The following is a 17,130-nucleotide window of genomic DNA, read 5'->3' on the forward strand; positions in this document are numbered from 1 at the left end:
GATCGCCCAGTCCAGCCCCTGCTCAGAGCAAAGTCAGTGAGAGCAGGTTGCTCAGGGCTGTGTCCAGATGGGTTTTGAAGATCTCCACAGATGGACACTCCACAGCCTTGATGGGCAACCTGCTCCAGTGCCTGACCACCCTCAGAAAAAAAAAATAAAAAATTAAAATTAAAAAAAAAAAATCTCACTGTGCTTAAATGAAATTTCCTGTGTTTAATTTTGTCCCCATTGCCTCTCATCCTGTCACAGGGCACCACTAGAAAGGGGTTGGCCCCATCCTCTTTACTCCTCTTTAGCCATCAGGTATTATATACATAGAGAAGATTCCCCCCGAGCCTTCCCTTCCCCAGGCTGAACAGCCCCAGCTCTCTCAGCCTTATCTTGTACATGTCCTGCAACGCATACCCGCCAACCATTTTACATGCTCAGCTCATCCGTGCAATATTCTGGTTTCTAGGTGTCTGTAGAGCATGGGTACTTTGATTAATGGGTGTGTCTCTTGTATGCTCAAATAATTTAAAAATGCCACTGTGGTCTTACCTTTACATCTACATCAGACACATACTGGTCAACAAGAAGTAGGCTACAGCAGCAAAGTCTTCCTGCATGCCTGAGAAAGTAGTGAAAAAGGGCACACATTGCGTTTTGTGCATTTGATACAACATCAGTGGCAGAGGTCTGACGCAGAGTGAACCTTTATGCCACTCTGTTCCCTGGAAGGCTTTCAGAGGGAAAGGGAAACCTGAAAAAGATGGAGACCCTACTGGTATCCTGTGAAGAAGAGAGGAGATGGAAAGACAAGGCAGGCCTGTAACGTGTCAGCAGTGCTGATGCTCCTTCATGAGGTCTGAGAGAGGTCTGTTAGGAGCTGCCCCGTAGGGTGAAGCGAAGCATTTAAGGGTAACAGGGCCAGGAGCCAGGCCAGCTGGCTGCCTGCACGCCTGGCAGGGAGGGGAGAGCCCCAGCACTAGGGCACAGCAGCCACAACCAAGGAAGGAAGGAAGGAAGGAAGGAAGGGCTGAGGAAGGCTGGGGTGCCCCTGCCAGCTGTGAGGAAATGGGTGGTTAAGCTGCTTATGTGATCTGAAAGATGACAGACGAGCTGAGGGGCTGAAGGACTAAGGGAAGGGCCTTTTGCACAGCCAGGGTCAGCACAGGGAGAGCCAGTGGTCCCAAACACCCAGGCTACCATTTCTCCGGAGGGTACAGGGTCAGTTGCCCCACCAGTGGGGCAAAAAAAAAGTGTAAAATAGTTATAGATATGCTTAGGAATGAGGAACTGAATGCTATCCTTTCCATCTACCTTGCAAATGTTTTCTTTTTGGTCGTCAGCTGAAATAATGTTGTTAAGGCAACTGATTTATGTTTGAGAATGAGCTGGGAAAATCAATTCGCTGAGCTCTATGATGTTTCCTGAAGGAGGGTGATAAGAGGAGGGAGGGAGCTGAATGACCCCGTTTAAATGTGGCCCTTCTCCCTCCCAGCCGCGTCCTGTGGAGGGCTGGGCGGGAAAAGGAGGCACCTTTAGCTTGCATATCCTCAGCTATTAGCTCGGTTCAACTTTGGCAGGTCCCTTGGGTATTACAGGATGGAACCACTCCCTGCAATCAGGGCTGCTCTGACAAAATCATCATAAAGCCATTAATTGTACAACCGAGCCTATCTACTTCTTTGGGAGCATTGTTTCCCTGCGTTAAGGACGCGTGAACAAATATTGCCTATAGGTTGCACAACCTGGGTAAAGTCTCAAAATGAAAGGCATCCTGTAAGGAGCGGCAAGGCTCAAAACCGGGGCTAGCACCGTGCCAGTTCCGCATGGGGCTGTGCCTGCCCCGGTGGGAATTAAACCTTGGCTGAGGAGAAATGTGTCCCGATGCACTGGGTAGATCAGGGATGGAGTAACTCATGCACACGCCTGGGCTGTTGGGCTTTGAGGATGACATGGGCAGTGTGAAGTGGGCCAACCACGGCCCCTCAGCTGAAGGAAGTACTGTGCCACGAGGACAAGGCAGAACAAAGGGGACATTCCTTCCCTGAGGCTGCACAAAGGCACGGCTGCACCCAGGCCCTACAACATGGCGGCCACCGAATGCAGGCAGGCAGAGCCAGGCTGCCTCCCAGACGGGTGGCCATCACCCTCGCCACGGTGATTATGGCTTGTCATGGTGATCCATCATCATCATCCCTGTGGATGGTGCTCATCGTCCATGACCACAGCGGGTATGGAGACAGGGAACTTGGCATGCCGCCATCCCCGGCTTGCTGATGTGCGCGCACACACACAAGGCGCCCAGCTCCTAGGGCCCAGCAGCAGGGTCCTCTCCTACTTTTTGCTGGTGGAAAGGCCCTGGGGCTCTTCTGAGAACACAGAGGGGGGAGGCTCTCGCTCCACCTAACCATGGTGAAACCCAAGGAACAGGCACAGAAGAGTTGTCACTAGCACGTTAGTGCCACACAGATCTCCCTGGGAAACCCAGGCCCAGTTCTTGTTTGCTACCATGCCTGTGAAAACAAGAGTTCCCCTCAGCCCACACAGGGCCTCGATGAAGTTCACCAGCGAAGGGAAATGCCTCACACTATGTAGGTGTTTCCAAAGGCAGTGCTCTGCATTGCCATACGGTGTTATCACTCTGCCTCCTGGTTTCAGTCCTATGTGCACATTTACAGAATGACGAGAGTAGCTAACTTTTTTTTTTTTTGCACATTTCTCTCATTTTCCTTCTCCTAGCTAAGCATGTTGGCATTTCACACACCCATGCCCATACTGCATATACTGTTTGTCCTTGAAGTGTACTTCTGTCTAATCATATTTCTAAGATCTCTTTCTTCTCTAATCCAAAATTAAACCTGGACAGTAAATGTTTCTCTCTGTCTCAAAAAAACCTTTTGTTATTATTTTTTTTTTTTCCCAAGCTTTAGAAAATGAATGTCTTTGAAAGCAAAGCTGAGGACAGAAAAATTAGGTAGAAGACAAGTGGGGAGAGGCTGCACGCAGGCTTTGCACAAAGAGAGAGCTACACTGAAGCTGAAAAACTGGCCTGTTCCCAATGAGAAGTTTTCATTTTAACAAATGTGCAGCTTTTGTGATGACAAAATTGTTAAGTAAAATGTCCTAACCACGTGTGCCCTGGATTCCCTTGTTCTATAACTATGCAGTACCTTTATTTCATTTGTCCTCAGAATACCAGTACATTTGTCTACTTGTTCTCCCTTTCTTATAAAGAAATGAAGCAAAACAATATTCACAGTTCTGTAAAAAATATTACTTTTGATCCTATTCCCTTGCATATCATTTCTGTAAGGGTCAGCCATAAATCAATGCTGCATTTTTTCTTTGCAGCAAATTGTAGGATATGGAGTGCTTTGTAGTTAGAAAAGTAATTGTGTGGACCTGAAAATCATATCCACAACCATCATCAGGTGCTTATCTCAAGATGTGTCTCTGTGTCCTTCAGAGCAATAGCTGTAGCAACTGAGAATGGGACAGAGAGGGCTTAAATGTTATGAGTCAGTTATTTCTAGCACATCTAACACACTTCAGAGAAACCACAGCGGTCATAACATAAGGTACACTCTGATGTATTGGAGAAGCTCTAAAACCTTTAAAATAAAACCCAAACCATTAGAGCTGTTCAAATATTCTTCAACTTCTCATTTAAGGCACAGACACCAAAGATTGCAGTTGTGTTACTCTGTCTGAAGTCTAGTAATTGTTTTAAAATAAAAGGCCATGCTGTCAGGTTGCCCCTAACATAGGAATAAGAAAAAATCAACTAAGTTGAGCAACATATTTTTGCGACGAGATTTACAATATTCGTGCTAGTTACTTCATTTACATTATTAAGCCCTTTCAAAACATTAAATAGAAGTAAGTTCTTTCCTCTTGCAGCCAAAGTATTTTATTTGACTCCAAAAGATAAGAGTAATGTGTGTGGTGGAGTTGAAGATCAGGAACAGGTTTACTGAAGGAGTGCCAGCCTGCGCACAGCACAGGAGAAAAGGGTCAGAGGTACAGGAAGATGATTTTGAGACTGGACAGGTAGGGAAGGAGAAGATGCCTGGCCAGCCTGGCACAGGCACTAACTACAGCTGCTGCACAGAGCTTACAAGGAGTGTTTTTGTTTGATTGTTTGTTTTTGTTGTTGTTGTTTGTGTTTTTTTTTTGTTGTTGTTGTTTTTTAAGTAGTTTAGGAACTGGATGTAATTTTCATGTGTGATCTACAACATGGATGGAGTCTCTTCTCCTGCAAAAATACTTTACAAAGAATTTAAAATACGTAGATAAACAGAATGTGAGACACATGAAGTGAACCATACATAGGCTGAAAGGTAGCCTGTATAAATATAGACAAAGATCTGTGTGAACACCCAATAACGTGAACAGTTCTTACAAGCTGTCTTGAGGCAGGCAAATCAGAGTCCTTCAGGAACAGGATGAATGTCTTTTCATGGGTATATGCTGAGAAATGATGTCTTCTGCTTATGCAACACTGCCCATTTTTACGATGGAGATAAGAGATTTTCAGAGATGGATGGACTCCTTTGGCAGGTCATTCCTTTAAGTCTCTTAATACGACAATGAAAACTGTCACATGGCATGGAAGAAAAATCCCTGAATCAGGTATTATTCTTCACTAGAAAGCTATACTGTAGTTAAAATTAGCAAGGTGTTTCTGAACCCTTATTTAAAATGTGTTTGCACTGACATCCCAAGAAAAGAGTTTCTTTATTTAATTGCACTGTCAGTGCCGATGCTTTCAGCTAAAACCATTTGGAGTTAGACCTTTTAATAGAAAGTGACAATTTAAATTGCCACGATAGCAGCATAAATGGTGCTTGAAGTCATTACCGACCTGATGTTGCAGTTGGCTCCAGACCAGTTTATTAAAGCAAAAGAAAGCTGAAAAGAGTAGGAGAAGAGGAAATTAAGTGGTGAATCATTAATTCCTTTAGTACCTGCTGTAACAACATTAGCTGCAATGAACGCATTTGTCTGTACGATGGAGACAATGTATAATCTCACCCGTGCTTTGCATTAACCAACATCCCTTGATAGTGAATAGGTGATCATAGGATCATAGAATCGTCTGGGTTGGAAAAGACCTCCAAGATCACCTGCTCCAATCACCCCCTTACAACCACTGTCACCCACTGAACCATGTCCCCAAGCACCACGTCCAGCCTTCCCTTCAACACCCCAGGGACGGTGACTCCACCACCTCCCTGGGCAACCCGTCCCAATGCCTGACCGCTCTTTCTGAGAAGAAATGTCTCCTCATTTCCTACCTGAACCTCCCCTGGTGCAACTTGAGACCAAGCTGCCACCTCCCCTCCCTCCCTACCAGCCGGGGGCACCGTGTGAGGGACCCGAGGCCCCGGGACGCCGCCTGCCGTCCCCGGCCCTGCCCGGCATTGCCACCTAGCGATGAGGCCTCCCCGGGCCGGCTGGGGGCCGGAGGGGTCGCCGGGGGACAGGGTCCTGCTCCGGAGCCAGAAGTGCCCGGGGGTGGGCAGGCACCGGCCTGGAGGCAGAGCGGGGGGGACACAGCCCAGCCGGGAGACCCCCGAGCTGCAGCCCCCCGCCCCAGCGAGACCACCGCCGGCCCTGCGGGTGCTCGCCGTGCCCCTGGGCGGTGATGGCAGGGCTTGTGCTGCCGGGGAGCACGGGGGGGCTGCCGGAGCTCCGGGAGCAGCTGGAGCTGGAGCTGCTCCTGCGAGCTCTGCGGGCAGGGGGCCCCCCAGCGCCGCTGAAGCGGTGCCCGTGTCCCTGGATCCCGCAGCCCTGCCGCCGCTGGGGGGACAGGGCCCGAGCCCAGCCTGGACGAGGCGGGCGATGATTTCTTCAGGCGATTCCTCGCTTTCAGTTTTTTTTTTTTGTTTTTTTTTTTTTTGTTTTTTTTTTTTTTTTTTTCCTCCTGAGAGCAGCCCCTGGGTGTGATCTGGGGGCAGAGTGCCTCAGGCAGGGCTGGGTGAGGAGGTGCTTCCCACAGCAGGAGCTTGGTGGGTCCGGAGCACCACCAGCTGCTGGGAGTGCTGGACCATTTGCTTCTCTGGGGTCGCTCCCCAACATCTCCCCCCACAGCTTTCAAAGGACTGGGGTGAGGAGAGGGGGCTTGGTTGGTTGGTTTGATGTTCAGACCTTGTCCTTGCAGGCAGGAACTTCACACACTGGTGGCAAGGGAAGAAGAGCTGTGCACTCCTCAGAAAGCTCAGTTGAGTCATCGTTTGGTCAGTCACCAGGTTTAGCTTGACTTTTGCCAGGCAAACTGAAAAATCAAAAGAAAACAGCCCCTACTGATTTCTGTCTGTCCCTTGCTGTTAGCAGCGCTAACAGACAACAAAACTCCTGAGGCTCAAGGAAGCTGCAAGACCCCCCCCAAAAAAAAAACACAAAGCTTTTCAGCCTCCCATCAGAGCTGCTTTCCAAAGCCAGCAGGGTTCCTGCAGCAGGGGCGTCCCCTCTGGGCAGGGCCCACCACAGTGGCACAGCCTCTTACTCCTTACCACGAGGCCACAGCTCTGCCACACGTTCAGCTCTTCCAAAGGCCGTGCTTCCCAGAGCCAGCCCACTCGGGGCCAGGCTGCAAGCAGTCACACCAGACAAGGCTGCAGGGACAAGGCTGCAGGACATCAGCTCTCTTCCTACAAGGAGCATCCTCTCCCAGACAGTCACTAAGCATTTACCACTGCTGGTCCCACCTAAGGGATCACCAATTAAGGGCTCACAAGCCTCTTAGTGCTAACAAGCTAAGCATGGTCAGCTCTGATGAGGATTTGGATACAAGAATTTACTTAAGCCTGCAATGGGGAAGAAAAGCCCAATGTGCTTGCCTAGGGATTGCTGGCACAGCACACAGCATGTGGCTCTGGATTCCCCTCTTTGTGAGGTTTCAGGTGAAGGAGAGATGTCCCCAGCTCTGCAGGCTGGGCAAGGGCTTTTGCAGCGAGTCCCCCACACCTCCAGTACCTCATCCAGCTCCTGCGGCTGCTTTTGTAGCACCAGAGCTGAGACCTGCCAGGGAAAAGCGAACCTGGAAGGTACAGACTAGGGGTGACCCTGATGGGCATCCAGACTGAAACATACAAAACCTGTTAAACTGAGTACAGGGTGGACACTGCACCCTCAGCACTGACCTTTTTCCTTTGCAGGTCCACTTGTAGCAATCCAGCCTGCTGGTTAAGGTAGGTAGGACTTTAGGACTAGTTACATGGTACCTGCCATATATATTACTGCTCGTAGTAGGTTCTTCAAAAAAAAAAAAAAAAAAAAAAAAAAAAGAAAGAAAGAAAAGAAAAAGGAAAAAAAATGCTATTTTTAGGCACTTGAATCTCAAATCTAAGAAGCACCTGTCTAAGCCAAAATTGTTTCCATGTTTCAGAGTCAAGATCAAGTTGATTTAGTTTTCTTTCAAGTAAGCTCTGTGACACACTGAAAAGACACGACTTGCTATTTTATTATTATTTACCTCAAACATTGATGTGTTTCATGGGAGCATGTTCTAAGGGACACCTCTTAGCTTCTGCCTCATGTGTGTATTTATACGGAGGCAGAGAGTCAAGTCCTTCCCCCCTCTGGAGAGCTGAGGGAGGTTTCTCTGTGCTGGGAATGCACCTTCTGTGCCGGGAAATGCAGTGCAGCTGGTGCCTAATTGCTGATATCCCCTCCCAAGCCACTGTCCCCTTGTTTGCCTGCAGCAGGAAGAAAATCTCCCTTACCCCTGTGGGTGCCCAAGCAGATCCTTGCTTTGCATTAATTTGCCTGAAGGTTATTTCAGAAGCTCTCAATGGCAATAGGGACGTACAGTGAATCAAGGGGTTGCCCTTCAGCTTTCTAATTCTTCCAGTCTTTGTGCCAGCCCTGTAGCTGTCCTTCCAGGCCACAGGAAGGGGATCAGGCTAGCTCTTTCCCCACGAGTGGCCATCAGGAGGGCCACCACCTGGCACTGCCAATGCCATGAGCGGGAAGGCGGCCAAGCGGGGAGGCTGCTTGCTGGCCGCACCACCGCAGGCCTTTCACGCCCACGTAATGGGGCAGGTGTGGGTCCGCCTTTCTGGGAAAGACTGCGCCAGATTGCTGCTGCCTGTTTACAAGGTATACGATGGATGATGCAAAGGTCTGTTGAATGGCCATGTAGATGTATGCATTTCCCATGTACGTGTCGGCTTTATTGTGATACTGTTGAAGTGCCCAGTGAGGTGCCAGCTCTGGGTGCTGCTGAAAGGGGGCTCAGTGGGTCTGGTCAAGTACCAGCTCCAAGTGGCCACAAAGAATTCAGACTGTTCCTTGACAGAGGCCGGCTAACAGCTAAGAAGTACTCTGTTAGCATGTCCATGATAGATATGCAAAATGGTATTCATAATACCATAATTATATTTTAAAGTATAGTAAAAATATAACATATACATAAATTTCCTCAGGTTCAAATATTTCTTTCTTCTTTACTCTCTCTGCTTCTGCCAATCATTTGACCTGCTGTAACACCCCAGCTCCCATACCTGTGAGTACTTGTTGGGAATGATTCATCATTTCTGATGGATATAATCCTCACATTCCTTGCTTTCCTGGGCTATGTCAGACATAACTTGTCCCACTTTTCTTAAAGCTACCTTGACAGTATCAGCTTTAACAAAGTTCTTAATTCATGCCAGTGCAAGAGAAAAATGAAGTCTCTTATCTGGACTTTTGCATGCCATCCAAGTGCCACTTCATCCATATTTTTTTCAAAGGACTCATCTTGCCCATCAAATGTGAGTAGGAAACATCACTGGAGCATGTGATACACAGCCACAAGCTGCATGTGAGGTGGGAAGTGGTCAAGCTCCTGGCCACGATGCTGCCTGGGTGCTGGTCTCCTCTGGATCCTGCACAGCACCCAGCAGTCCCTGCACATCCACCATGATCACCCACCAGAGTTGCTATGTCCAGGTAGAGTCTGGTGACAAGTGGTGTCCCTCAGGGGTCTGTCTTGGGACCAGTGCTGTTTAATAGCTTTATAAGTGACATAGATGATGGGATTGAGTGCACCCTCAGCAAGTGTGCAGATGGCCCCAAGCTGAGTGGTGCGGCTGACACACCAGAAGGAAGGGATGCCTTCCAAAGGGACCTGGACAGGCTGGAGAAGTGGGCACATGTGAACCTCATGAGGTTCAACAAGGCCAAGTGCAAGGGCCTGCTGCTGGGTTGGGGCAATCCCAGACATGAGCACAGACCGGGGGAAGAACTCAGTGACAGCAGCCCTGCAGCGAGCCAGTGACGTGTGCTTGCAGCCCAGAAGACCAACTGCGTCCTGGGCTGCATCAACAGAGGAGCGGCCAGCAGGTGGAGGGAGGTGATTGTCCCCCTCTGCTCTGCCCTGGTGAGGCCCCACCTGGAGTGCTGCATCCAGGTCTGGGGCCCCCAGCACAAGAAAGATGTGGGGCTGTAAGAGCGGATCCAGAGGATGGCCACAAAGATGATCAAGGGGCTGTGGAGCACCTCTGCTGTGAAGAAAGTCTGAGAGATCTGGGGACATTCAGCCTACAGAAGAGAAGGCTCCAGGGAGACCTCATTGCAGCTTTTCAATACTTTAAGGGGGCTTGTGAAAAAGATGGAGAGAGACATTTACATGGGCAGATAATGATAGGATAGGAGGGAATAGTTTTAAACTAAAAGAGGGGAGATTCAGATTAGATGTTAGAAGGCAATTCTTCACTCAGAGGGTGCTGAAGCACTGGCCCAGCTTGCCCAGAGAAGCTGTAGATGCCGCATCCCTGGAAGTGTTCAAGACCAGGTTGGACGAGGCCCTGCACAACCTGATCTAGTGGGTGGTGTCCCTGCCTATGGGACCTTTAAGGTCACTCCCAACCCAACCCATTCTGTGATCTCAAGTGGCTTTATGCCCAGATAGGAGCAACTGAACTGGAGAGCAAGGAGTCTAAACAGAACAACATAGGGCTTTTGGACCCATGCCACCATACATGTAGGTTGCTCTCTGAGTTTCCAACCAGCGTGGTAGACTTTGGTTGAAAAATCTGAAAATGAGCACTTTGTGTGGCTTTATGTTTCCTAATACATGAAGAAGCCTGTGATCCCTGCAGGCAATGCCCTCATCAGTGCCAGTGCTCTTTGGTGAACTCTTTTGGTCTTTGGTCCATTTTCAATCTGCTTATAGTGTTTCTTAATTACTGATGTTACATTATTCAATCAAAAACCTAATTTCAAGCGCTTGGCTTCTCAAACTAGATTCCAGGATGCCCAGTCAGCCACCAGCATGGGGGCATTTGTCACCTCGGGGTGGTGAGCCAGACAGGCCAGCCCCCGAGCAAGGGGCAAGCAGAGGAAAACACCACCCTGGGAGGCTGGTTGGAGAAGTTGCCTGTCCTGAAGCTCCTGAAGTCAGCCAACAGCTGAACCACAGCCGAAGCTTAATTTCTGTCTTCAAAGCTTTTCAGGAGAGGTTCCTAACCTCCAGGCCATGCCTGAGGGCTTCCAGCACTCAGCATGGGGCCAGGCCTCGCTTCTGAGCTGCATGGGGCAGAGAAGGGGCTTCTGCTCACACCGCTGCCCTGCAGAGGGCATGGACAGAGTTGCCTTTCATACCATCATAGTATTTTTCCAGACTTGTGGAGCTTCTCTGGAACTCCAGTAAATATTACAGACCCCTACATGCTACATGGCCCCTGAACTAGTTTGTGCACAAGGGATCAGTGCTTGCTGTCAGAGCTGGGCTCGATGGTCCTTGCGGGTCCCTTCCAACCCGGGCTATTCTATGATTACATGATTCTGTGATTACAGAATGCTTGTTGCCTACAGAAATGAATAGCACTCTTGATTGCCACAGGTCCGGAGAAAACACCCCGTGCTTCATTTGTTACAAAACACTTCTCCTATTTTTAGAAAAGAAAAAAATACTGAAACTTTTCCTTTTTCTGCATCAGCATTTAAAAGAAACCAAAAAAAAAAAAAAAAAAACCACCCTACCTCTATGCTCTTCCACCTAGTGCAAAGCTGTTAGCGTGTCTATTGGTGCGTGTATATTGTACATTTAGTGTATACTGCTGGCTGATTCCTTGCTGCGAACCTCTCTGTTGACTTACTGCTTATTGGCGTCCAGTCAGCCACACCTTGATCAGTCCTCTCCCTGTCCTAATTGTTAACATATTGTTTCTTGGTAATTATATATAATTTAATTTTAATTACTACCTTTAGTAAACCAGTGAACCACGGTGACCTGTTAGCTGGCTTATTTTCCTAATGAGAGTGAGGCAGCCTTTTGGCTCGCAAATAAGGCTTTCAAAGAACTCTTACATCGCCATCCAGGCTCTTCTGTCCCCTGGCACCCACTGGGTGCTTTTGCCTCCCGAGGGAGATGTCCCCACACGAGCAGCGGGCACCTAATCGAGCTGGGAAGTCTTCAGCAGTCGGGCAGCAGAGCAGCGAGGCTTGCACAGCTAGGTAAACCGGAGAGGAGGGTAGGGTTTGGTAGTCTGCGGGAGCAAGAGGAGGTGGTGACTGCTCCTGCCTCTTCCTCACAGCGGCCAGAAACAGACGCATTTATCCTCCTGTGCCCTGAATATCTCTGGTACTCAACACGCAGCTCCACGACAAGCCGCTGAGGAACACCAGGCCAACGGAGAACACAAAATTTGTGTTCTCCCACGTGCACAGGTTAGTTTAACCAGGCTTAAGGGTGCAATGGGAAAACCCATTTCGGCAGCCACGAGCCCTCTCCATCCCCAGCGCCGGTCAGTGCCAGCCCTGCAAGGAGCAGCGGGTCGAGGAGCCAGGCACAGCCGTGAGGAGACGTGGAGGATGGAGGGAGATGGCTCCAGACAGAGCCACCAGGCTCCAGCCAAGCCCTGTCCCAGCCCCAGGCGTGAGGGAGGCAGAAGGAAGAGATGCTGGGGAAGTTTATTAAGTGACAGCGGTACACCTCCTCTGGCCCAACGTTTGTGGATTTTGGACAGTGTAGTAGCACTTAGTAGGTAGCCACCTTGCTGAAAAAGATTAAGGCATTACAAGAAGTTTATCAGACATTAAACCTTCAGTATAAGAACAAGCACAAAGATGGATTTCGAAGACCTGTCACCTATGCCTTTCGCTTCCATAGGCTTGCTCGTAAGGGCGCGTTTCACCAAACGAGGGTGTGACGGCTTGTACCCCGGTACTACACAAAATGAGCTGAAAAAGTGGGGGAGTCGAAAAATAAGCTAAAGTGCAGTGGATTTCAGGGCAAACGCATCCCTCAGAACAATGCTTAATGTCAGTACTGGCATCAAATAGACTGAACGTTAACAGGAAAATACTTTGAATTTTATTTTTTCACGTTATTATCAAGTACACAATTACAATAATGTCACACATCCCTATATGATTCTATGTATCTTGTTTTTTTCTTTTGTCTTTTTTACAAAGTGTACAGAGGGAAGGACGTATACAATATTTAACAGGGTATTTTCTACAGAACAATAATTTATATTATGTCCTTGTAAAAATCTGTACCTTTTTTAAACATTAAACTGAAACATCCATTTCATAGCATTTGCTAAGCAAATTTAAGAATTAAAACTAACCTGTAACTAATGTCAGTACATTAACAATAACTATATTTTCATTTTCTCTTTATACAGACAAATACATTTTACAAAATCCACTTGACCAAACCCTTAGTTATTAAAAAAAAAAAAAAAAAAAAAAAAAAAAAAATTCAACATTGTGCTTTAAAAAAAAAGAAAAAGCGTGGGTATGATTCCAGGCTACATAAGAGAAAGAAAATGTGTAAAATTGTGTTCTTTGCCTTTCAGCTTATTTAAAAAAATAAAGTTAAAAATGGCTAAAGTCCTCAGCAACACTATGGGAATTAATGCAGATTTTGTACTCTTTTCAGGTTTCCAGTTAGAAAATGCTCGAAACGTAAGGGGGAAAAGAAGTCGAACAAGGGTACTTGGTGAGACGCGTGTGGAAAACCTCTACCACGTTTGAACGCATCTGCTTTGGCAAGCGGTAGGCAGCGGCCAGGCAGCTACGGCCGTGTAGAAAATCCACTGGCTCCACCGTGGGTTTCAGTGAAGGCACGGAGCAGCGCATCTCCGCGGTACGCACTAGAGGGTCACTAGCAGGGCTGTGCGAGCGCACGCCGGACGAGCCTGGAGGCATGGGCAAGCAGGCTTTGGGAGAAAAATCACTGTACGGCAGAGCAGGGTAGTGGCATGGCATGGGGCTCTCCTGAACTGGTGAAAGCAAACTAAAGACAAGTATTTAAGCTCACAGCGGAACAGAAGGGCTGAGCAAACCGGTGCAGGGCTCAGTAACAAAACCAAAACCAGAATGTTTGGAGGATGCACATCTGAGAGGAAACCTTTGTCCCTTTATGGCCCCAAACCTGCAGTCATTACTGCAATTCCTGTTGGACAGGACAGGACGGACGGTCACCTGCCTAGACAGGAGAGAAAGCACTGGGACAGGCTCTGAGCCTTTTCCATTAGGGAACTGCTGGTTACAAACCTATCCTCATCTGACCGTCGGGCGGGTGGGTCCGAAAGCTGCAACCCGCAGCCAACTAGTGGCTTCAGGGGGAACTTGAGACAGGGGAGCGGGGCCAGGTCCTACGAGCTGGCATGTAATTGTATGAGGTTCTTTGCCCAACAGTTGTTGTTAACGTACATGACTTCATGCTTTGTACATTTATTCTGCAATTAGCAAATGATACAGCACTACTTTATAATAGTCTTCAGGTGGCAAAATTGCATGTAATAATTGTAATGTTCTCCCAGCTGTTTATAAACAGATTAAAAGAACTGGGTTAATTCTGGATACTGTACTAATTAATAAACAGCAGCTTAACACAGCTGCTAATGGCTCAGGAAAAACATTCAATTTAGAAACAGTTCTGTTACTATCATAAGGGTATGCTACTATCGTTAGGGGTATCTACATTAAGACATCTCTACTCCTCATGAACGCAACTGCTCCATTCCACCCCCTCCGAAGCTCTCAGCGTAAATATCTGGTTTCCAAAATCGAGGCACCTCTTGGTCTCAAATTTTATTCTAAATCAACTCAGAATAAAAATGTGACTTGAACCACAAACTGTTCTTTCGAAGAAATACTAATATACATAAAACCATTACATCTGAGGTACGTTTACCGGCACGTACAGACAGTTGTGATCTATTAACTCTGCAAATGGAACGACAGTATTTTATGTTTCCAACATCAAGTAAATTGAAAGGAAAAACCAACTCATTTGTAACACACAAAACCTTTCAAAGACAAAGAAGCACAGAACAATAAACATATTTGAGCATACTTTTAAATTTGTCAAAGATAAAAAATGCCCCAAACCATTTTTTTTTTAATTTTATCTTTGAAACCTGAATTAAAACGCGGAATAGTTTTCCGCAATAAAGTTAGACGTGTAACTCCTTAAACGCAAAATAGTTAACTTGCCACAGTCTGTATAATCAAAACAAGACAATTAGGTGGGCCCTAGTGACTTTATCTTCAGCATCACAATTCCCCATTTTATACACACCTCTGACAATTTTAGCAAGAGAAATTTAATATTTTTAAAATTCACGACAAAACTGCATTAACATGGACACTGTGAGTATCAACGAGGTCAGTAAGATAAATATACTTAAATAAACTATTACGGTTGAAAAATTCATTAAGAGACGGGGTTTACTTTATTAAATGCAACTTTATTGTTGCCATCTTTTCTTCATTTATTAAACAAACTGAATAGAATTCAGAACACGCTATTGAACAAAAGGTATAAAAGTCAACTAGAAGCAATAATCCTATTTTTATACAGCAACAAATCAAATGCACAGTATGTTTTTTTTTGTTGTTTTTTGTTTGTTTGTTTTTGTGTGTGGGTGGGTGGGTGATCGCAGGTGATTGGCTTTAAAATAAGCTAACTGCCTGAAAGGCAAAATTCCTTTACAATTCCAGCCGTAAGTCTGTGAAAGAGACTTTAAGGCAGCCCAACATCTTTATGATGCCGCATAATGTGCTGGTTCTTCTCTGAAGGCCTTCGGAAACCTTTCTTGCAATACTCACAACGGTGAGGGTAGTCTTTTGTATGAATGGAAATAACATGCCGTTTGAAGCCTGAGGCGTCTGTAGTGCTATACTCACAGTACTCACATTGATAAACTTTCCTGCCACTGTGTGTTTTCATGTGTTTTTTCAGCTCATTTTGTTGCCTAAAGCCCTTTCTACATCTCTTGCACCTGAATGGAAGATCCTTTGTGTGAACTGAGAGTATGTGGCGACTCAGAATAAACGGATCTGCAATCTTAAAGTCACAATGTCTGCATTGGTGCAATTTTTTACCCTTGTGAGCCGCCACGTGTTTTTTCAGTTCCGAAGGCCTATGAAAGCCTTTATCACACATATCGCACTTATGAGGATAGTCTTTTGTGTGGACTGAAATTATGTGTCGTTTCAGATCACTCGAGTTTGAGCTCTTATGGTCACAATGCAAACACTGATGTGTTTTACTTTCTTGATGCATAAGCGTATGCTGCTGTAGCTCTTTGGTATCTGTAAAAGTCTGGAAACAAATATCGCACTTGGACGACGTTTCCTTACTGTGTTTAGTCTTTACGTGAGTTTTCAAGTTAGAAGAGTCGGCAGATCGGTATTCACAATATTGGCACTGGTACGGTTTTTCACCAGTGTGGATTCGCATGTGCTTCTTGAGCTCCGACGGATGACGAAATCCCTTGCCACACTCTACGCAAATGTGAGGAAAGTTCTTGCTGTGGACAGCTAAAAGGTGATGATTCAGTAATCCTTGTTCTGCTGTCTCATAGTCGCAGAATTTGCACTTGTGCATTTTATTAACTCCTTTGTCCCTGTGCACCATCTTGTGTGTAAATAAAGCTCCTGCGTGAGAGAAGCTTTTCCCACACTCATCGCGCTCAATAAGCTTTTCTGTTTTGTTGGTCAGCTTATGACTCTCCAAGTGGTTATGTAAACTTATTTTCTTATTCGTAGTGTAATCACAGTCTGTGCATCTGTATTTTTTCTTAGTAAGAAGGTGCTCCGGGTGGTTTTTCATGTGCCTTTTCAAGAAACCTCTAGACTTGAATTTCTTTCCACAAATCATGCAGGGGTAGACTGTCAATGGATGACCATCGGGGCCAATGATTATTGCTGGAAAACAAACAAACAAACAAAAAAAACTTTCATCAATATTATACTTCAGTGAATTTTGTATTTCAACCTTAACACTAAGCTGAATTGCTACATGAGATCAAGTCAGACATGCACACTATACTATGTAATAACCAAGCTTGTCACTGGGCTAGGTAGAAGAAAAAGAAGAGAATTAGTATTTTCATTTACTATTATTATCATCAGGAGAAAGAAAATACTGACTTTAGATGGGGACAACCAAAGCATTGCCCGACGGTTCTTCACCTCACATAATTCTACTTCAAAGAATTCTGAGTTCACACATTAAATTCATGCAGAAACCTATGCTAGCACAAAGAATGCTTGTTGAGTATTATATAGTAAGCGTACCACATCATCATCTTTGCCTTTCCATGAATCTGCAGATCAAGTTTGATCTGGCAGTTTAATCACCTATCACTGACTACAATTCACATGTCCCCAAACTAACACCTCCTTCTTGTGCCATCTGTCACAGTTACAATCTGAAGAGGTATCAAGCAGGCATCAATGAGAACACATTTCACACACAGACACCTCAAAGCCTTGGAACTTGTTTGCACTGATCCATCAGCCTGTTTTGTTTATCCTGAATTTGTCTAGGCATGCTAAAAAGCTCTCTTATCCAAAAATGTTTTAGGAGAACTGAGTAGGTAGCTGGAAATAGAAAAAGCAAACTTTAAAATTAAAATTTGCCAGGTTTACTAGTTCAGAGCTAGACAAAACAGAACTGCTATGGTTAAGTCATGATTTGGAAAGAAACTTTTAGTATAATTTAAAACAGGGCTATTAAAAAAAAATCATGTGCTTTTTCAAATTTATCAGACTAAATAAATCCTTCAGACCATAACACAGTAACAGCAGAAACCAAATAATGCCAAAACAGCATATCTGTTCTTATGGATGCAAGCAAGAACACTGGACTGAACGTCAGGACAATTTATTACACAACTAAAACACGAAAGG

General features: G+C 46.1%; 1 protein-coding gene across 2 annotated transcripts in view; it reads right to left on the reverse strand.

Moving 5' to 3' along the window:
• Positions 1 to 13,997: 13,997 nt before the first annotated feature.
• The window catches only part of ZFX (zinc finger protein X-linked), a 33,818-nt gene continuing 30,685 nt past the window's right edge, over positions 13,998 to 17,130 (reverse strand). For both annotated transcript variants that reach the window (XM_035326021.1, XM_035325298.1), the window contains one exon: positions 13,998 to 16,143. In XM_035326021.1, coding sequence (XP_035181912.1) covers positions 14,957 to 16,143 — 1,187 coding nt within the window. In that variant the 3' untranslated portion in view covers positions 13,998 to 14,956. The remainder of the gene's footprint in view (positions 16,144 to 17,130) is intronic.

Source organism: Oxyura jamaicensis, chromosome 1, assembly GCF_011077185.1.
Source record: "Oxyura jamaicensis isolate SHBP4307 breed ruddy duck chromosome 1, BPBGC_Ojam_1.0, whole genome shotgun sequence".
NCBI lineage: Eukaryota > Metazoa > Chordata > Aves > Anseriformes > Anatidae > Oxyura > Oxyura jamaicensis.